General features: G+C 51.9%; 2 protein-coding genes across 3 annotated transcripts; both read right to left on the reverse strand.

The window, feature by feature from the left end:
- Positions 1 to 1,268: 1,268 nt before the first annotated feature.
- On the reverse strand, positions 1,269 to 13,443 carry PIN1 (peptidylprolyl cis/trans isomerase, NIMA-interacting 1). The gene is made up of 4 exons (XM_055430587.2): positions 13,296 to 13,443; positions 10,780 to 10,992; positions 2,730 to 2,840; positions 1,269 to 1,887 (listed from the first exon to the last, which is right to left on the reverse strand). Exons 1-4 carry the CDS (start codon positions 13,351 to 13,353, stop codon positions 1,778 to 1,780), a joined length of 492 nt encoding a protein of 163 aa, XP_055286562.2. The 5' UTR covers positions 13,354 to 13,443; the 3' UTR covers positions 1,269 to 1,777.
- A 6,316-nt stretch (positions 13,444 to 19,759) lies between these two features.
- Positions 19,760 to 21,364, reverse strand: UBL5 (ubiquitin like 5). Of its 2 annotated transcripts, none has more exons than XM_055430449.2 (5): positions 21,217 to 21,364; positions 20,796 to 20,914; positions 20,555 to 20,638; positions 20,350 to 20,387; positions 19,760 to 19,916 (listed from the first exon to the last, which is right to left on the reverse strand). In XM_055430449.2, exons 2-5 carry the CDS (start codon positions 20,849 to 20,851, stop codon positions 19,873 to 19,875), a joined length of 222 nt encoding a protein of 73 aa, XP_055286424.2. In that variant the 5' UTR covers positions 20,852 to 20,914; positions 21,217 to 21,364; the 3' UTR covers positions 19,760 to 19,872. The 2 variants fall into 2 exon arrangements, with proteins under 2 accessions (XP_055286424.2, XP_055286423.2); XM_055430448.2 differs by having other exon boundaries at positions 21,178 to 21,325.
- Positions 21,365 to 21,654: the final 290 nt, after the last annotated feature.

Here is a 21,654-nt window from a genome sequence, read left to right on the forward strand (position 1 = left end):
AGGAAGACATTTCTTGGGCATTTTAAGAAAGGGGCACAGGCCCACTTCTCAGGTGGTATTTTGGAGGAGCACCCTGCAAACCTTTCTGCCCTCAAGTACTCATTTCCAATCCTTCCCAGAGGCTCCACTGGACCAGGACAGGGGGCGGGGGCGGGGCAGCGATGGCTCCCCAGCCCCAGAGAATGACAGGGGGGCCTCTGCCGGCTTCATGGCCCCCACAGATGGTGGGAGAAGGTTCTGTCTGGAGGGGCAGCCAAGCAGCCAGCTCTCCCCAGCCCACAGAGGTGCGAGGAGGCTCATTAAACCTTCCTAATGACAAGTGTGCTGGCAGGCAAAGAACAATTGCTCCAGAAACTGGCCAGATGGAAGTCAGCCCAGGTGACTATTTATGAGCAACTCAGGCCTGTGTTAAGAGACTCAGCTCTGGGAGTATGGGGGCTCTTTCTTGGGGTCAGGCCAGGCAGGGCTTATTTTATTGGGTTCCCAAGCCCTGCTAGCCCACCACTCCCAAGATCCAGACTGGTCCCCATTAAGTGTGTGTGTGGGGTGCTGAACAAACTCCCTCTCCAACACACCCATGAACCCCCTGACTGACCTCTGAGCCTCCTGCCCGGGCCTGGATCCAGAAGCAGCTGTGAGGAGTCATGCAGAACAGGTGGGCCACGCCCCCAGCCCCCAGCTGAAGAGCCCCCTCCCACATCTGCTGCAGGGATTCCTTCTGCTCAGTGACACACCCCCTACCATCTTCCAGCAAAGAACTCCCCCCACCTGCCACCGAAGGTTGGGCAGGATCCCTGCCCAGATGTCTCAGACATCTGGCAGTGCCCCTGCTCACTGGCCCCCGGTGCCATGGTATTAGCATCTGCAGAGGTGCCTGGGTCCTGGCAGAATGCTTATGGTGACAGGGAAGCGGGCATCAGAGTGTTGGGAGTAATTTGTTCCAACTGAAGTGGGCTGTGTGTGTGTGTGGGGGGATGGGGGCCGAGAGTGCCAAGGGTGAACGGGGGCTTCACTCTGGTTCCCTGAGGACTCTCCTGCTCCACCTGACCCGCTGAACCCAGAGCTGTGTGGTCAGGGCCCTTGCATTCTGGAACATTCCTGAACACCCAAGTTCCACTTCCTGGAGAGTGTGCTGCTATGAAGCACCCCCGGCCCAGGGAAAGGAGCAGCTTCCCTGGGAGGGCACATGGCCTGGACACCTGACACCAGGGGTGGTGGGAGATGACTGCTGCCCCAGGGGTGGGAAATGAAATGCCAGACAGCAGAGCAGTGGTTCCAGGTTTAATCAAGGGTGGGGAAGGCGCTGCATGGCTGCTTAGAGAGGCCCATAGCAGCCAGCAGCCTGGGCCCCACACGGAGCATTTTACAACTGAACAGAGGAACACGGCCTAACCAGCACAACTCAAGGCCCACCTGCCCCCATCCTGGACCTGGGGTGGCACAGGGGCAGTTTAGCTAACTAGGCCTTCTCTTTGGGACAGGTCACCCCCAACCTTGGCTCTGGGAGCCCAGGGAGCCTCTCTACCCTGTGACCTTCTGAAGTCGATTCCTAAAGGGGAGGGGGGTCTAGCAGGGACAGCCCCAATGGGAGCGGACAGGGAGCACCTGGTGGTGAAGGGCCCCCTCCCAGACATTCTGGGATCAATAAATACTGTGTGACAGGAGAAGGGAGGGGTCCCCACTGGTCGGCCGGCAGCAGGGAGCGGAGTCTGCGGGCCCAGCCACCCTGGCCCACCCGTCTCCCCCCGGGGGGCCAGGCCTGGGCCATCCACACCCCTCACTCTGTGCGAAGGATGATGTGGATGCCCGAATCCGTGAACACGGGCCCGCTCATCTCCCCTGTCCGCAGCGCGAAGGAGGCATCTTCAAATGGCTTCTGCATCTGACCTGGGGGAGGAAGCAGGAGATGGCGGGTGGGGACTGGGCAAACGGGGCTCCCACTGTGCCCCAGGGCCCTCATTCGGACTCATCCGTCACACACTTTATGGCCCTGTCATGGCGCCTGAGCTGGGCGCAGCTGGGGGCGGCAAGGATATTAGGGAGGCCCCGGGAAGCCTGAGGACTACATGACGAATGAGTGCAGAGCGGCTGTCTCCACCATGCACTGAGAGGGGAGTTTTAATGATGAACTGGTCTCCCTGGGCCCGGTTCCTGGGCCCTGCCACAGTCTATCCTGCCTGCCTCCTGGGGCTGCCCATAGCCCCTTGCTGGCTCCCAGACACCCCTCAGCCTATTCTGGGCCCTTCCTTGATGCTCTGGAGACTCCAGGATGGAGGGGGAGGAGGCGGTAGCCTGGTTCCCTCTGCTCCTCCCTTCCCACGGCCCCAGGTGGAGAGGCCTGAACTTGGTGGGGTTGCTGATCTGACCCCCTCCTCCCCTCACTCCTGGTTTCTCCACCCAGGAGGGTGGGCAGAGGATTCTGGGGGACGTACTCTGGGACTCTTAGGGGCCCCAGCTTTATACCTCAATAGGAGGAGACGGAAATGGCAGCGAGCACCCACCTTGGCGGGCCCGTGATGGGGACAACTGAACAGAGAGACACCCAGATGGACGCCCCACCCTGAGAGAGATGCCAGCACCGGGGAGACTGCAGCCTGAGGAAGGGACTCTGCTGCCACCTGGTGGAGCCCAGAGGACAGTGTGACACAAGCCTCCCCTCTACGTGGGGTGCAGGCACCAGTGGGGCAGAGGGTCTTGCTGGGGTTCAGGGGTGCCCATTCTTTGCGCACCTCTGCTGAAGGCACCCAGGTCTCCCCTGGCCTTGGCGGAGCTGCAGTCGCTGAACTGTGAGGCCAGAGATTCAAAGTCCTCCTCTCCAGACTTAATCTTCTGGATGTAGCCTGCAAGAGGGACACAAAGGGAGGCCTCCTCAACAGGGCAGGGCCGGCAGAGGGTTCCAGGCAGGGCAGCACTTCACTCAGAAAGGAGCCTGCAACCCCTGCCAATCGTGTGCATGAGTGTGTGTGCACAATCACAGCCGGAGCCATACACACCCATGACATGCATGCACCCCATGACCCTGTGGTGACCTCAAGAGCAGCTGGTCTCATACCCCAGTCCTACACCCCCTTCTCTGTAACTTTCCCCACCCCCCCCAATACACACCCATAAGGAACATGGCATGGCCTCTTCCTACCCCCACACACACTGAGAGAAAATCTACCTCCAGGCTCTGTTGGGGAGGACAGCACAAGACAGGACAGACGTTAAAAAGGGACACTGGGGGACCACCCTGGCGGTCCAGCGGTTAAGACTCGAGGCTTCCAACATAAGGGGCACAGGTTTGACCCCTGGTTGGGAATTAAGATCCCACAGCAGCACAGCCAAGAAAATAAAAATAAAAAGGGACACTGGGACGCCCCAGGGCAGTGGTAGGAAAATTTTCTAGAGGCTTCTAGGACAAAGGCAGGAGGCCACAGCACTAGCCCAGCTCTGCCACAGGAGATGGCTGAGCCCTCAGCCCGAGGGCCTCAGTCGTCCCGTCTGTCCAAAGCGTGAGAAGGGCCAGGGCCACTTACTGGGGTGTCATGAAGAACCCTGGAGGCGGCCTGGCTGGGACTCGGCCAGGGACAGGACAGGCGTCAGACTGTACCCCGGGGCAGCTGACATGGCTCTTCTCCCAGGTGCCCTGATCGGGTGTGTTGGCAGCGCACCAGATTCATCCTCTGTGCAGCCCAAACTAGATACCCATTTTCCCTGGGGGGAGACTGGGCTGATGGGAGTGAAGGAAGAGGACCGAGGGAAAGGGCTCCCAGCAGAGGGCAACACCACGGTGACACTTCCACCCACGGCCCCCGTCTGACCTAAACAAGGCTGTGACATGCCTGGTACCTTTCTGAGCACCACATGGACCCTGCTGATTAATCCACTTGGTGCTCAGAGATCCACACACCCAGCCAGACCATCTGCCTGTCGCTGAGCTGGTGGGAACTTCACCTTGGCCCACGGATCTCCGGTTCTGGTCTAACCTGTCACTGTCATCCATCCGTCTGTCCAGGACGACGTGACAGCACACCTGTCACCCCACTCCCCCATCTCACTACAGGTCACGGCAGTAACTCGTGTACTGGTATCTGATCTGCTTGGCTGCTTCCACAGCTATTCCTGTGACCCCTGCCTGCCCTGTGTCCCTGTGCTTCTGAGCCTCGACCATCGGTCATTTGCCAGCCAGTCACAGGGACACGAGGCACACTGCCAGGCACTGAGAGACACCTTGACAAACGGCACCTGCTGTCAGCATTGTTCTCCCTTCTGTGGGGCCCTGCCACTCAGACTGCCCCTGCTTCTTTCTGACCTGCGGACCCTGGCCTGGTCCTCCTCGTCTGCACCCTGTGGTCTGCGCTGGCTGTCACTGTGTTGTGCTGCCTGGTCACACAGGCTCTCTGATGTGACACAGCCCTGCACCCCGTGGTCTGCATGCTGGGGTGGATTTTTTTTGGGGGGTGGGGGGGAGGTTGCACCCTGCAGCTTGTGGGATCTTAGTTCCCCGACTAGGGATCAAAGCCAGGCCCTCAGCAGTGAAAGCCCGGAGTCCTACGCACTGAACCTCTAGGGAAGTCCCTGCAGTGCCTCCTGCCCTGAAAACCTGGGTGGGTTCCCAATACCCCCCGTGGCTGCCAGGTGGACCCCCTGTGCCTGACGCACCCATGGGTGACTCCGATCTGACCTGGATGGTACAAGGATTCCCCTCCTCCATCTCTTCCTCTCCCTGGATTCTGGTTATGTCCTCAGTCTCACCCGAGGAACACTGAGATATGTTCCCTGCCCCCGCCTCCTGTCTGGATGCCAGTAAACCCAGTCAGGGAATCCTGAGTGCAGCTCCCCGCAGTGTACCTGCCCGCCTCCAGGTACTCTGCGGGAGCACCGCTGCACAGGCCTAGCATCTGGGGAGTCGGCCCCAGTACTGAGCCTTGTTCAAGCACTGCGTGTAGCATCCCCAGCCACTGGGGCTGGGGGCACAGCTGCAGGGATCCCTGAAACTAGGCACCTGGCAAGGACACACAGTGTGTGTGCACGCAAGCAACAGCAGCCTAAGAACTGAATAAAAGCCAAGCTTTTCTCCCCATTGTTCACAGCACCCACATCTTCCTGTGATCAGCAGCTCTCAGGATATATTCTGCTTCAGGAATTCCCTGGTGGTCCAGTGGTTAAGAATCCGCCCTGCAAAGCAGGGGACATGTGTTCAATCCTTAGTTGGGGAAATAAGATCCCACACGCCTCTGAGCAACTAAGCCCACAAGCTGCAACTAGAGAGTCTTCATGCCACAGTGACAGATCCCGTATGACCCAACGAATAGCTTGCATGCCTTATCTATGACCTGATGCAGCCAAATACCTAAATACATTTTGTTTTTTTTAAAAAAAGAAAATATTCTGCTTTGATGGGACCCTGATTTTTTTCTTACTTTTTGGCCATGCCCCACGGCATGTGGGATCTTAGTTCCCTGACCAGGGATCAAACCCGCATCCCCTGCATTGGAAGCATGGGGTCTTAACCACTGAACCACAGGGGAAGTCCCTGAAATGATTTTTTAAAAAGAAACAAGACTTCCTTTCTGAGCTCTCCTTTCTAAAGCTGATCTTTGGGAGTCTGGCCACAAGTCGAGGTGAAAGGCTAGGGACTTCCTTGGTGGTCCAGTGGCTAATATTCCACGCTCCCACTGCAGGGGACCTGGGTTCAAACCCTGGTCAGGGAACTAGATCCCACTTGCTACTGCTAAAGATCACACATGCCTGCCTGCTGTAACTACTGAGACCCAGTGCGATCAAATAAGTAAAAATACATATTAAAAAGGCCCCCCAAAAGCTCTTTCTTTCTTCATCACATGCACTGAGGTAAGACTGGGTAAGCACAGAGAAGGTGGCAATCTGCAAGCCAGGAAGAGAAGCCTCAGAAGAAACCAAACCAATCAACACTCTGATCTTAGGCTTCCAGCCTCTAGAACTGTGAGAAATAAATGTCTGTGGCTAAGCCACCCAGCCTGTGGTATTCTGTTGCAGCAGCCAGAGTCATACCATAATGATTCCAGGGATAGTGAGTGAACAAGTGGAGTGGTCTCTGACTCTAAAGAGGTTTAGAGACAAACTAGGGAAGGGGTCTGGACAGGGGAAAAGGTGATGGAAGTAAGTCTGCCTTCCTCAAGACCCAAATTCCAGGGACTACCCTGGTGGTCCAGTGGCTAGGATGCTGTGATACCAATGCAGGGGGCCAGATTCGATCCCTGGTTGCGGAAGCAGATCCCACATTCCGCAACTAAGAGTCTGCATGCTGTAACTAAGGATCCCGCATGCTCCAACTAAGACCAGGCACAGTCAAATAAATATTAAACATTAAAAAAAAAAAATCCAAATTCCAGGAGGGGATGTCTAGAGACCAGAGACCCCAGCCTGAAACCAGAAGCCTGGAAGGGAGCCACCCATCGTAAGTGGGGACACTGGGTGGAAGGCGCTCACTAACCCTCCAGACCTGGGCACGGGGTACGGGGATGGGACTCACACTGGGGCCTCTCTGCGACCTTGGGCACGTAGGGATGGAGGAATGGGCAGCAGGCGGGGGGGCGGGGGGGGCTTCTCTGTGGCCTGGCTTCCTTACACAAGGACACTGGCAATGACACGCAGCCGGTCCCTAGATCCCTGACAAGACTTTGGCCACAGCCCAAGAGCTGCAGAGGAGCTGGCCCTGAGAAAGAAGCCTCGGCAGAAAATGTGGACACACTGGTTTTCAAGGCAACTGGGGAGCACAGGTTCTAAATGGGTATGGAGGGACCCAGGCTGCCAGTGGCAGACTGTGCCACCGAAAGGCTGATCTCATCACCTGGAACAAGCCCATGATGAGAAGAGGGCAGGGGGGAGAAACACCCTTCTTCATGAAAGAGGAAACCAGGCCCCAATGCCCAAAGCTTGCTAACCTGGCACATGGGTGTCTGGTGACCAAGTGGACCGCAGTCTGAGCCATCTTACTGTACTCTCATGACGACCCCTGAGGGGGCCCATCTCAGGACACTAAGACCATATGCCAATGTCAGTGGAGGGTCTGCATGCTGAGCCCACCAGGCCTCCCATGTCCTGGCCCAGAGCTCCACCCACGGACCATTGGCAAGCAGGAGAGGCTGCGGTAGGCAAAGGCCTTGTCCTGACCCTGGTCCCCACCACACACACCTACATGACTGGGGTTAAGGCTCTACCAAGCAGACAGCAAGCGGCTTACACTGAGCCCACTGCTCTGCTAAGTGTTCAGTGGTCGGCTGGCCCCTGGATCTTCAGGCCCCACTGTGCCTATTCTACAGATGAAGCCAAATGAAGCTCTGAGAATGAAGACACTTGCTTGAAGCTACACAGCTGGCTCCCCTGGTGGCTCAGCTGGTAAAGAATCCGCCTGCAATGCAGGAGACCTGGGTTTAATCCCTGGGTTGGGGAGATCCTCTGGAGAAGGGAATGGCTGCCCACTCCAGTATTCTGGCCTGGAGAATTCCATGGACTATAGTCCATGGGGTCACAAAGAGCTGGGCACAACTGAGCAACTTTCACACAGCTGGCACCGAGATCCATCTATGGGCCAGTCCAGGTTGAGTCACACTACTTCTGACCTTACCCGCTCCCTGCCTCTCTATCACCCAGTCCTCCTGATTCTGCCCACTCAGGCTCTCTAGAATCTACTCCACCTGCCTCCTACCCACTCCAGGTTCAAGTCACACTGTTTCTAGCTGCAATTCCTCCCACGGCCTCCACCAGGCCCCCTGGCACAGGGAGGCATGTTCGACCCCTGCTAACACTTCCGAGTGTACACTGATTTAAGGTGAGGCCCCAGGGCCCAGCTGCTTACTAGGCGCACCCACAGATACCCCTTCCCCAGACCCACACTGACCTCAGTACCCCCAGGCTCCCACTTCAGTGTCAGCCCCACTAGAAACGTCCTTGTCCCTTGGAGATGGGACAGGCGGCACCACTCCCAGGCAGTCCCTACGGCCCAACAGCTTTTCTTCCAAGCGATGCTCAGATATCCCCATGTCTACCTGCCATCTCTGGCTGGGACTGTCCCCCAGGCTTCTGTCTCTGGCCTGCTGCTCTGCTCAACCCAGATCCTCTCATGGTTGCCTTGCCAAGGTCTCTTCCTCCAACTCTCAGACTTAGTGAGACTCTCCCCAGATTGCACCTCTTCCCGAGTCCCCTCAGCCAGTGATGACATCTCCTGCCACTCACTCTCCAAGTGCCCATCACCTTCTGTGCACTCTCATGTGGTCCAGAAGACTCAGAACTGGGACCAATTGAGCTAAAAGGCTCCAAGAGGTCATCTCGTGGTTTCTTCTGAGCTTCCCGCCATGTCCTCTTACCCTGACCGGCGGCCAGACCCCACTCATCACTTACTGCTCACTGCTGGCTCACTCAGCCTGGGCCTGGGCCTTCCGGCTTTCCTGGCCCGTCACCCTCCAGCTACACAGCTCTTTCCGAAAAGCCAGGACTGTAGGGCCCTTCTCCCAGCGTCACGTGGCCAGGTATTTCCTGCAGCCTCTGGAAAAGGACCCAAACTTTTGGCCTCAGCCTGGGCCCTCCTCCACCTGGCTGGGACCTGCCCTGATGGGTTTCATCTCTCTTCAGTCCCCTGCAGAGTCTTCCCCTAAGTCCTGCCTACAGCCCAGCCCTAGGCCTTCATTTCTGCTGCTTCCTCTGCCAGGAACCCTTCTTGCTTCCTCTGGGTTCAGGAGACCCGGCTGTGGGCGCTACTGTGGGCCAGGCTTTGTGTCCGGTGTGCAGTGGGCAAAGAGACAGACCCAGCCCCTGCCCTAGAGAGAGCGGGAGGCAAGCTATTTTTTTTTTTGGCTGTGCTGGATTGAAGCATGCAGGCTTCTCTAGTTGTGGCAGACAGATTAAGTTGCCCCAAGGCATATAGGACCTAAGTTCCCTGACCAGGGTTGGAACTCACATCTCCTGCACTGGAAGGCGAATTCTTAACCACTGGACATCAAGGAAGTCCCAGGAAGTAAGCTCTTTAAATCTGCCTTCAAGATTCTGTGCAAAAGCTTGGCTCCACTCTACAAGGCTGAGAGGTGGGTGGCTAACAGGTGCCATTTATCATGCTGGGGATTGTATGGGATGAACAGGTGTGGGTGTAGGTGTGTGTCAGTAATATCCCACAGGCCAGTTATGTGGCACAAAACAACAGCCAATATGGACTAACCATGCCAGGCCTGTGGTAATAACCATCACCATAATGGCCACCAGCAATTACAGAACATTTACTAGATGCCAAGGCCTGTTATTCGTGCTTTACTGCATTAGGGCTTCCCTGGTGACTAGAAGATAAAGAATCTGCCTGCAGTGCACGAGACCCAGGTTCGATCCCTGGGTCAGGAAGATCCCCTGGAAAAGGAAATGGGAACCCACTCCAGTATTACTGCCTGGAGAAATCCATGGACAGAGAAACCTGGTGGGCTACAGACCATGGGGTCATAAAGAGTCGACACAACTGAGCGACTAACATTTTTTTCTTCACCCTATGCAGTGGGTCCTATTATCTTAACACTAACTTTATAAGTGAAAAGACTGAGGCTGAGATGTTAAGTAGCTTGCTCAAGGTCACACAGCCAGGACCTGGCAGAACTGGATGGGCACTAAGGCTGTTTGGGCAGGGGTGAGACATTGGTTCTGTGGGGTTGGAGGGCCTGCGAGGTGTCTGGGATCTCTGGTGAGAGAGGCTGAGTGGATGATGAAACCACACTTGTGATCCAGACCAGCACTGGTTGATAGAACTTCCTGCAAGGATGGAAATAGTCTCCAGTTGTGCTGTCCAAAATGGCAGCCTACAACCAAGAGGGACTACCGAACAGTGTGGCTAGTGTGACTGAGGAACCAATCTTTAATAAGACTTAAACTGAACTAATTTACATGAAAATAACCACATGTAGATAGAAGTGGCCACACTAGATAGCTCTAGACCAGGATGCTGAGAACTACAGCCCTGGGGTCAAATCCTGCTGTTTCTCTAAATAAAGTTTTATTGACACATGGCCATGACCATTTGTTTACACATCACCTGCGGCTGCTATGGAGTTACCAAGCAGAGCTGACAGAGACTGTATGGCCCACAAAACCTAAGCTATTTACCATCTGGCCTTATAAGTTTGCCTACCAACTGCTGCTCTAGACTGTGGAGGAAACAGAACTGAGCAAGGAACAGCCTGCTCAGAGCTGAATTAATTCACTGACTGTTGGCTAGTTCTAACACTGCTACCTTTCCAACCGCCCTCCTGACCCATTCACATATGTGCCCCAGGACCCTGCTTGATGACACTACTCTCCAGGATAGCTCCCACTGAATGATAACCCATACAGTGACAACTGTGTGCCACCCAATACACCATTTCATCTCACTGAGCTTTCACAATGGCCCATGAAGGCCAGGAGATGACGATGTCCATTTTACAGAGGTGAAGTCCATTTACAGAGGTGAAAACCAAGTCTCAAAGAAGTGACATGAATCTCTCAAGGTCAAGGAGCTCCTAGGGGCATAGTGACCATGTGAACCCAGGTCTGCCAGCCCCAAGGCTGTGTCCTCTCCACCAACCCTGGCCCACTCAAACACCAACTGGGGAGGAAAATGAGAGGCAGCCGTGGAAGCCAGGCTCATGCCACCAACAGGCACTTATAGGTCGGCCAAGGCCACAGCTGACAGCTAAGCTGGCTGGGGTGAAGGATCTCATGTGATTTCTGCAAAGCTTGCACTGCCCTTGGGGAGAGGGACCATCCCCTTCCCCCCAAGCCTGGTCTCCAACCCCTGCTCACCATTGATAAGCTCCAGGGCCTCCTCCTTGGTTCGGGTGATCTTCTCCTGCCGCCAGGATGAGGGCCGCCGTGACTGGCTGTGCTTGACCAGCAGGTGTGAGCAGCGGACCCTGGTGGGCTCCCCTTGTCCATTTTTGCCACTGCCACTGCTGTTGCCACTTGGCCGCTCCCACTGGCTGGCATTAGTGATGTGATTGAAGTAGTACACCCGGCCTAGAAGGAGGGGAACAGAATTCAGCTGGGACCTGCTCAGAGGATACCACGTCAAGCCATGATAAGGAACTGGCCAACAAGATGCCTTCATTCAGCCAACCCACTGCCGTCCACCAGTGTCACCAGGACTTAGGGAGCTAACCCTCTGGGTGGGAGGCAGACGACAATAAACAAGCAAGTAAGACCACATAATAACTTTGGTCATTAATAACTTCAAGGGGGGAAAATAACCCAAGGTGAGGAAGAGAGGTTGGAAACATGTACTCAGCAGCCAGACTCCCTGTTCAAATTTGCCACTCACTCCCTGTATGATTGCCCTTCTCTGGGCCTCAGTTTTCTCACCTGTAACATGGAAATAACAACAGTACTTGCCTGAATGGTTTTTGGAAGGACTATATGAGTTCACATCTGTAACGAGTTTAGGACAGCACCTAACATACATTAACACATTATCAACTGTGGGATTTTTACAGAAACTAGTGGGTGTGGCTGGTGATTTGTTATATAAGTGAATGTTGACACACTCCAGTCAGTAACATTCGGGTAACAAAGGACATACTAATACATCTCTGGTCAAGACGTGGGCTTCCCAGGTGGCACAGAGGTAAAGATCTGCCTGCCAATACAGGAAGCAAAACAATCTTGGGTTTGATCCCTGGGTTGGAAGAAACTCTGGAAGAGGAAATGGCAACTCACTCCAGTAATCTTGCCTGGGAAATCCCATGGACAGAGGAGCTTGGTGGGCTACAGTCCATGAGGTCACAAAGAGCAGGACACGACTTGAGCATGCACATGTCACTGTGAGGACTCTGGTCAATAAGAGTGCAACAGCTGCTAGTACCTCCAAAGCAATGGGTGCTTATTCTGCTGCATAAACTGTACCCATGTGTGTCAGACACAAAAGCTTTGTCCTTTCCCCCTACCCAGTTACAGAACTGGGGTCCAGCATTACTGGAGTCAGATGTTATCCAGAGACTAAAAAGCATGGAGCGAGGGCTGCCAACAAGAAGCTTGAAGTAGGACCCAGGAGAGACAGGGTGTCATTCCTGGAGCAGAGTCTTCCCTGGTTACACAGAAGACTTGTGCCGAACACCGTGAAGGGCTGGATGTCACCCTCAGGGAACACTGTCAGGATTAAACTGGGCAGAAATGGCTGGAATGGGAGCCCCAAATTGGGCAGAGCATCGGCTTTACATTGTAGGTCACATTCACAGGTCAAGGCTGCAGGGTGGGGTGGGGTTTGGTGAGAGCTGAGCCACTGACTGCCTCAAAAACCTTGGCAATGGGATCCATCTCCCTGACGTCAGTTTTCTCATCTGAAAAGTGGGGGTGAGAGAATAAGCACATCAAACTTCCGGGGGGTTTTAATGTGGAGAGTGGATGGTGCTGTATGCAAAGTGCTCCTGATGTTCAAAAAATCAAATTATTACTGCGACTATGATTGCTAGGCTCTATGGAGAAAGAAGTGTGAAATACTGGAACCTGCATCTTGGTAGTTTGCAGCAAGAAGGGTAGGGGGCTCTGGAGTCAGAATGACTGGGTCCGAACCCAGCCTCCACCTCCTGAAATCAATGACCTTGGGTGGGTTCCTTGCGTTTTCTGGCCTCAAGTTTCCTGATCTGCAAAACGGGGGTAACAATTACCTCTCCCAAAATTATGGCCATTTAGAGAAAGCACACACCCCAAATGCTTGGAACTATGCTTGGTCCTGAGATAAACGTTCCCTATTCTTGACATTATTATTGGGGAAATGCCTTAAGTCGGGTTCCGGAGCACAAGGGCAGTTCTCAGGCAGAATACCACCGGCCGGATATCACAACTCAGAATATGGTGTGGATGGCAGCGAGCGTATTAGCAGAAGGAGGTTGTGGATCCGAGGCCGAGCAACACCCTAGGGCCCCGCCCTGAGCATGATGTTGGGGTCTCCTCCCCAAGGGGTCCCCCCTGGGACCAGGGGGTTGCACAGACGTTCCCTCAGGACTTCTGGTGCATTAGGCCGAACGAAAATGTCAGTCAGATCCGCAGGGCCAGGGCCATCGCCTGAGGGAGTGCCGCGGGATCACCTGCCACCCCGGGAGCACCCTGGGACTACCCGGCCACGCCCCTTGCCTCAGTTTCCTCGGGATTCCCCTCTCCTCAGGCTCGCAGCCCCCACAGGGTGGGCCGGGGCCGTTACCCGGGGACGACGCGGAGGAGCCAGGACCCCACGGGAACCGAGCGGCGGCGCCACGCTCGAGAGGCAAGCTCGAGCCCTGCTTCTGCGGGCTCTCGCGGCCCCGTCCCAGCCCCGACCCCCGCGGCACCTGAGCTGCGGCTCATGCGCTTCTCCCAGCCAGGCGGCAGCTTCTCTTCGTCCGCCATCTTCCCTCCTGCCGCAGAGCCCGCTCCGCCTCCGCCGCACCGCCTCTGCCGCCCGCGTCCGCCCACCGCTGCTGCCGATTGGCTGAGCCCGTCCCGCACGGGGGTCCTGGCGACAGCACTCATTGGGCACCCTAACTGTCCGGACTGACTCTCTGGCTTCCTATTGAGCAGAAGCGGGGGTGGGCGGAGCCTCCCACCTTTAATCTGGGTCCCGCCTCTGGTCGGCCTCACCCAGGTCCCGCCCTCTTCCTTTCCTCGGCCGCTAATTGGTGGGAAAGGGACGCGAACACGCCTTATCGACGCCCTCTGCTGAGCTTCCAAAAGTTCCGACCCCTCCTTTGCGTCCTTCGCCATAGAGCCCATACGATTGGCTACTACTACAGCAATTCCCGCCTTCCTAAACCATAGCCCGCGGGCTGCAGCCTCCCATGCGGAAGTGTCTGGCTTGTGTGGAGGTAACCGCAGCGAAGGAAATTCTTGAAAAAGGCGGTGCTGTCTTTGCTGTTGCCATAGCAACGCAGTTACCTTGGTGATGAACAGCTAAGAATCCAGAAGCCTATATTTGGCTCCTCCGTTCTCCCTCGTCCCACCTGTTTCCCCCAGATGTCCAAAGCTAGCCCACCTCCTTTTAATTTTTTGTGCAAGACTCTTTCCCTATTCTACTGACGCAAACACCTTCCACTTCCTTTGAAATCTACTTTACTTCACTAATTCCCTCCCAGTTTGGCTTCTGTCTCTGTCCTGGGTGACTCGTGGGTGTTGGCATTGCCATTCAGATGAGGACACGGCGGCTTTGTGGGTGGAAATTTGTGGGTGGAAGCGCGGGTAGGAGGATAATGAGCTCAGTTTGCATCAATTTACTTTTTAAATTTATTTTTTATTGAAATATCAGTTGAATAAGTCAATTTAAAACGAAGGTTGTGGCACTCAAGGGACATTGAAGAGGTGGTTGGAGACCTAGGGCTGTAGATTGACGTGGGAATCGGGGCACCAACAGGGAAGAGTTCAACTATTGTTCATCTATAGAAGAAGAGTGAAAAAGCTAGCTTAAAATGCAACATTAAAAAAACTAAGATCATGGCATCTGGCCCCATCACTTCATGGCAGATAGATAAATAGAAAGTGGAAACAGTGACAGATTTTAATTTCTAGGGCTCCAAAATCACTGCGGATGGTGACTGCAGTGATGAAATTAAGACACTTGCTCCTTGAAAGGAAAGCTATGTATGACGAACCTCGACAGGGTGTTAAAAAGCTGAGACATCACTATGCTGACAAAGGTCTGTATAGTCAAAGCTATAGTTTTTCCAGTAGTCATGTATGGATGTTGAGAGTCGGACAATAAGGAAGGCTGAGCACCAAAGAACTGATGCTTTTGAATTGTGGTTCTGGGGAAGACTCAAGAGTCCCTTGGACTGCAAGGAGATCCAACCTGTCCATCCTAAAGGAAATCAGTCCTGAATAGTCATTAGAAGGACTGATGCTGCAGTTCCACCTGATGCCATCACTTTGACCACCTGATGTGAAGAGCCAACTCATTGGCAAAGACGCTGATGGTGGAAAAGATTGAGGGCAGAAGGAGAAGGTGACAGAGGATGAGATGGTGGGATGGCATCACCGACTCCATGGACATGAGTTTGAACAAACACCAGGAGATGGTGAAGGACAGGGAAGCCTGGTGTGCTGCAGTCCATGGGATTGCAAAGAGTTGGACACGACTTAACAACTGAACAACATAGCATAGAACCTTATGTCACTGTTAAAAAGAATGAGGCGCAGTGACAAGAAACACAGGGAAACATGTCTAGGTCAAATTACAGAGGCAGGATGCAGCTGAAAGTTAAGAGCACTAAGGAACCAGATTGCTTTGAGTTCAAAGCCTGGCTCTACCACTTGCTGTGACCTTAACAAATTACTTAACCTCTGTACTTCAGTTTCTTCATCTGCAAAACGAGGGTAAGAAAAAAACATGTCTCATGAATATCCCTGATGTAAAGATTAAATGAGTTCATCTATAGAAAGCATTCAAAAAAACAGTGTCTGGTCCACAGCAAGGGTAGGTATTGCTGGGTGAAAAAAAGAAAGCAAAACATAGTACAGCATAACAATTATAGTATGTATGAAAGCATAATAAGGGACTTCCTTGGTGGTCCAGTGGCAAGACTTTGTACTCCCAAAGTAGGAGGCCTAGGTTCAATCCCTGGTCAGGGAACTAAATCCTACGTAACGCAACAAAGACCCAGTGCAGCCAAATAAATATATATTTTAAAAAACAAAGCATAATAAAACCAAAAAGATAGACAAAAATCAACTTTATGTATTATTAGAGTATTATAATTAACTCAAACTGTATAAAAATAGTTGTGTGTCACTGAAAATTTCTGGATTTATCCAAATATGTTAATAACTAATACTGGTGATGCAGGTGAAGAAATGAGGAACTTAAGTGGTACCTGGCTGGCTTTCATCAATGAGCAAGAGGGCAAGATGGAAACTACGTTTCACAGTCTAATCTCAGAAATGATATCCCATCACTTTTGCCATATTGTTAGAAGTTAGGTCTGGCCTAAGAAGAGGGGATTACACAACAGTGTGAGTGTGGTCCCAGCTCATTAGGGGCCATCTTAGAGGTCACCTCCCACACTTGTGGTATTTTTGATCACTTGGTTAAGACAGTTTCTGAACTATTTTCCCTTTTGTAACAAGTAAATACTTTTGGAAGAGATACTTTTGAGTCTGTGCAAATATTCTTCTACTTAAACTTTCACCCCCAAATTTTAACATCTATTAGTGCATTTTGCCTACAGCAATTATTACTATGGTGATGCAAGAATTGGTGGGTTTTTTTTTTTTAAAGCATTGGTGAGTTATTTTCCCCTTTCCTTCTACAATTAATTGAAATCCTTTTGTAATGAAGGGTTGTCCCTTCTTCCCCACTCATTTACACTTTCAGCTATTTATTTCCATGAGCATGGGCTTGAGGATATTTATTTCATTCTTTGGGTTATAGTCCAATATTATTCTTTTGTTGCTCAAGTTGTTCTACATTTGGCCACTGAGACCTTTTTCACAGGTTGGCCTCTGTGCTCTTTCAACATGCTTCCATCTTTTTTGAGTACTTCTTACCTCAAGATGCTCCACCCTGAGCTTGAATTTTCCCTGCTGTAGCTCAGAAATCAACCACTTCTCCCAGAAACCCTGATTCCTTTTATTGGAGAATATTGTTTAGAAACCAAGATCTGGGGCTTCCTTGAAGGTCCAGTGGTAAAGAATCCACCTGCCAATGCAGAAGACATGGGCTTGATCCCTGGCCTAGTAAGATCTCACATGCTGTGAAGCAGCTAAGCCTGTGCACCTCAACTACTGAGCCTGTGTCTAGAGCTCAGGAGCTGCAACTACTGAGCCCTCAAGCTGCAACTACTGAAGCCTGTGTCCTAGAGCCTGTGCTCTGCAACACGAGAAACCACTGCAATGAGAAACCCATGCACTGCAATGAAAAGTAGTCCCCCTCAACACAACCAGAGGAAAGCCTGAGTAGCAATGAAGACCCAGCACAGCCAAAAATAAGAAAAAAAGTAAAATTATAAAGAAACCAAGATCTGGAACTATTGATACTGGGGTATCACTGCTTCTGGTCCCTCTAAATGGATAAACAAGGAAATGTATGTACATATGCACATATCTGTATTTCTATGTGTGTCTGTAAACATTTTAAATGCAAATCATGAGTTCATACTGATGCCTCCAACTCTAATCAGTCCCATGGGGTTCTATTCACCCTCTTTCACAGTAACTTATTTCTCCAGCAGCAAGACACCTGGCTATAATTATCTGCAATATATGTATCCAACTCTGTGTGTGTACAGATGTATATTAGTAAGACTGGTTTCAAAATTGCAAAATCATTCTGCTGTGAGGAACATATTTACCAACTACAGTACAATGTTTGTGTGTAATTCTTTTTGTCTTTAGCTTTATAGTATCAAATCAAAATAAGTTTTCCAAAATTATTTAGATCAGCTCCTTTCTCCCCCACCTCCTTCAGTGGGGTCTTGTAATTCACTTATACATATGTATCTGTTTGACTGGCTGCATTTTATCTTTCTATATTCTGGTCGACAAATGCGGAGTCCTGCATCCACCACCATAATTCCAGACGTGGCAATTCCATCACCACAAAAATCCCTCCTCCATACTGCCCTTTTATGTAAAAAAAAGCCAAAAAAAAAATCAATAAAAATACCAATTAAAAAGAATGAGACAAAAAAATCATTAGTATAGAAAGATGAAAAGCATAAAAAAACTACTGAATGGTACACAAATATTCCAGAATGTATAATTTTTCCAATTATATTTCAGAAAATTTCTAGATTCACTCAAATGTTAATTATTGCCACTGTCAGTAGGGGTGTTGTAAAAGTAAGAAACTTAATTTTTTGCAAAATGTGTGGATTTTTTTTTACAAGCAGATAGTAGCATAGTCGGAGAAGGCAATGGCAAGCCACTCCAGTACTCTTGCCTAGAAAATCCCATGGATGGAGGAGCCTGGTAGGCTGCAGTCCATGGGGTCGCTAAAGGTCAGACACGACTGAGCAACTTCACTTTCACTTTTCACTTTCACACATTGGAGAAGGAAATGGCAACCCACTCCAGTGTTCTTGCCTGGAGAATCCCAGGGACAGGGGAGCCTGGTGGGCTTCCGTCTATGGGGTCACACAGAGTCAGACACGACTGAAGTGACTTAGCAGCAGCAGCAGTAGCATAGTAATTTAAAAAAAATTAAACTGGGGACTTCCTGGGGGTCCAGTGGCTAAGACTCCATGCTCCCAATGCATAGGGACCTGGTTCAACCCCTGGTCAGGAAACCAGATCCCACATGCCACAACTAAGGGTTTGCATGACACGTGCTGCCAAGTAAATAACTAAAAATAAATATTAATTAAAACAATTTTTTTAATGGAAGTTTACAGAAATACACTGAAAAAGGCTTCACCTCAGGAGAGAGAATGGGGCCAGGAGTGTGGTCTTACTTTTAGCTTGTACTTTTCTATGCTGATTTGAAAACAAGGACTCCAGCATGTCAAGGTTGTCATGAAATTTAAAAAAGAATTGAGGGGAGGATGTTTATTTTCTAAGCAGACAGATAAGGAGACTGAGCTAAAAGAGCAGAGGTACCAGAAGACAGATATTTCTGATTTGTCAGGAGGAAGGGGAATCCCAGGGACAGTAGGGAAGCCAAGGGGGCAGGTAATAAGGAGTACAGCGGAGACCAAGGAGAGACCAGCTTTAGTGGACTATCGGCCAGCATCCCAGGCAGTCTGCAACACTGCTTCCCAAGAAGCTTGATGGCAAAAAGAAAGCATAAGGCTGGGGGGAAGAGGAGGAGCAGTGGACTAGACTTTGAACAAGGTTAGGTCTTGAGGAAGGACCTGCCAGGTCAATACACAGAGAGCGGAGAAGGGTTGGAGCAAGGTTCTAGGTGAAACTCTCAAAAGCAGCTCCAGAATGTGGCTCTGGGTAAGGACAAGGTCAAGGCTGACCTCAGGAGCTGTGGCCAAGGGAACAGAAATGGAGTGTTTGATGTCCTGTCTACTCATACCTGAAGGAAGAAGGCCAGAGATGGATAGAGCACCAGGCATCCTGCTGTTTTAACTGGATTATCTCATGGAGATGTGGGTGTCATCATGGTGCCCTTTTCAGAGGAAGAAACGGAGGATCAGCAAGGGCTGAATAGCCTAGGTCACACTGTTTTATTCTGTCCACTAGCATTTCACAGGTGCCAAGAACTGTGGCTGCTTAATCATGCATATCTCATCTCTACTTCACAACATACCAATGAAGTAAACACAATCAGTTCCAGATTGGATAAGGAAATGAAGGTTAAGGGAGATTAAGTGACTACCCAGGGTCACAGTTGGTGGTAGGGCTGCGGTTCCACCCCTAGTCTGTCTGAATCTAAACCTGTATTCCTAACTACTATTAATTCTAAGTTCCTTGCCCAGAGGATCCTTGGTCTATTGATGACAATAATCCCAGGATCTTTTGACCTTCAGAAAAGTGTTAGTCACTCAGTTGTGTCCAACTCTTTGTGACCCCAGCCTGCCCGGCTCCTCTGTTCATGGAATTCTCCAGGCAAGAATACAGGAGTGGATTGCCATTCTCTTCTCCGGGGGATCAAACCCAGGTCTCCCACATTGCAGGTGGATTCTTTACTGTCTGAGCCACCAGGAAGGCCCAGAGACATATGGCTAGCCCCAGAGCTCTGGTCTTCCACTCAGGTTCCCAGTCTACTGGCTCCCTCCTTGATCCAATCTTGAAGTCTCATTGAGCAGTTGGGTGGGCACTGAGAATACAGCTGACAACCAGATACAAACCCTCCCCTCAAGAGATAACTCTCACTCAAAGATGACAAGCAGCCTCTAGGTTTTTATTAACATGAGTTTTCAAAAACAAGCATCCATATTAGTGTGGGGAGTGAGGGTGGGAGGAGGGGGAAGGGCAGGAAGAAGGAATTCTGCTCTATTGGTAATAAAGCTCCAGGTTCATCCCATCGTGGATTTCATCTGAAGTGAAGGTGTTAAGGAATCCTTACGGTGGGCTCCCCCATCCCCACCTTTCACAACTGCAACATTTGGGACTGGATCATTTTGATTTGGAAAGAATCCAAACTTTGTAAAAAGTTCACGTGCCTTCTGCACAACAGACATCCTGGACTCTTGCTCCACCCTGATCTCCTGTCCCCACTTAGGTGGAGCTTAGTAATAAATATTTTGACCAGAAAGTGTCAAAGTCTTACAAGCCAAGTCAAAATATTTCACCAACCACCCTCCTCCCTCAACAAAATAATTAGATGGCTCCCACTCTCTAAATACTTACCATGTGCCACATTCTAAGTTAAATAGCTTATGTGCATAACCTCATACAGACCTGAGTATTGAACAAAGAGAACCAAGTCTGGGTATGTAGATCCTTCCTCAAAAAGTCATAAAAGGATACAGTCCCCCAGAGACACGTGGTCCTTAAAAATCGTGTACCTGGGGGAGAAAAACTTTTTAGAAAGAAGTCTAAGGAGGCTCTTCACCCCAGAGACCAGCTGAAAAAATTCTGCCTAAACAAAGGGCTGGCTGCAGCCCCCCCACCCCCCCCAACCAAACCCTTCTGGCCTGCTCCTGTCCAGCCCTAGCTCTAACCCTGTACTCACCACTTCTTCAATACGATCTTGTTCCAACGGGTGCCAGTTTGGGCTGCGATCAGCTTCTTAAGGTCCCCAATAGTGTCATCCGTACTGGACGCAGAGGAGTTAAGGAAAATGGAAAGGGGACTCTCCCCATTCCCGTCCCAACCCCCGGTTTAACTACAATCACCCTAAGACAAAACCTGAGTTGCCTGCCTCATGCCAAGTATCCCCCGGAAGCCACAGCCCCTTGGTCGCCAGTGGATACTTGCACTTAACGCGCACCTTCTTCCCCAGACGGTCGTTGCAAACAACCTCGATCATCCTGGCTGGAGCAACACAAGGCAGGGACTGGGAGGCAACTGGATCGGAACTTTCAGGGGTCCCCTAGGCCCCAAGACCCCCGGTTATTGAGACTTAACGTTCACGCCCCCATCACTCCCCGTCCCCATCACTCCCCCAGATCGGAGTCTCCCCAGGCCCCAAGTCCCGTGTCCCAGGACTTCGGACCCCAGGGGTACCGCGGACGCCGGGCAGCCGCGCTCCTCCCCTCCAGTAACCCGCCCAGGCCCCGACCCACTTCAGGTAGCCTGAAGACCGAGCCGAGCCTCTCGCAGGCCAGCGGATCCTCGAAGGCCGGGTCCCCTCACCTTTCCCCGACTCCGGACTCCTCTACTTGGCCCCCTCACCTCAAATCGCCTGGAAGCAGCAGACGCCACAACCTCCTGCACGACTGCTAAGCCCAGGCCAGAGTCGACGCTAAGAACCAGCGCTAAAACAGGAAGCGGAAGTGCGCAGACGGAAGCTCCGCCCCCCCCGCCCTGTGCCTGTCAATACGCCGCGGAGTGCTCATCCCAGGCTAGGATTTGGGCTTGCAGTTCCCAGGAGCGGTTTTGGGCTCCCAAGCCTGGGCAGGGGGATACCTGTGGACGGAGCGTTGGGCCGAGTGAGGGTCCCGGCTGGGGAGAGGAGTGGAGTGTCAGAGGTCTTGGACCGGCGCCCAGCCTTTTGGAGGCCCTTGATTGAAGGCCCTTCATTGTGCCGAGACACCGTCTAGTGTAGCATCTGGTGGGGACGCCAGGGACGCCCAGACACATCCCGAGGGAACAGGGTTGACCTCCTGTTTC

This window comes from Moschus berezovskii, chromosome 8, assembly GCF_049115385.1.
Source record: "Moschus berezovskii isolate FMDL1 chromosome 8, NW_MosBer_1.0, whole genome shotgun sequence".
Classification (NCBI taxonomy): Eukaryota; Metazoa; Chordata; class Mammalia; order Artiodactyla; family Moschidae; genus Moschus; species Moschus berezovskii.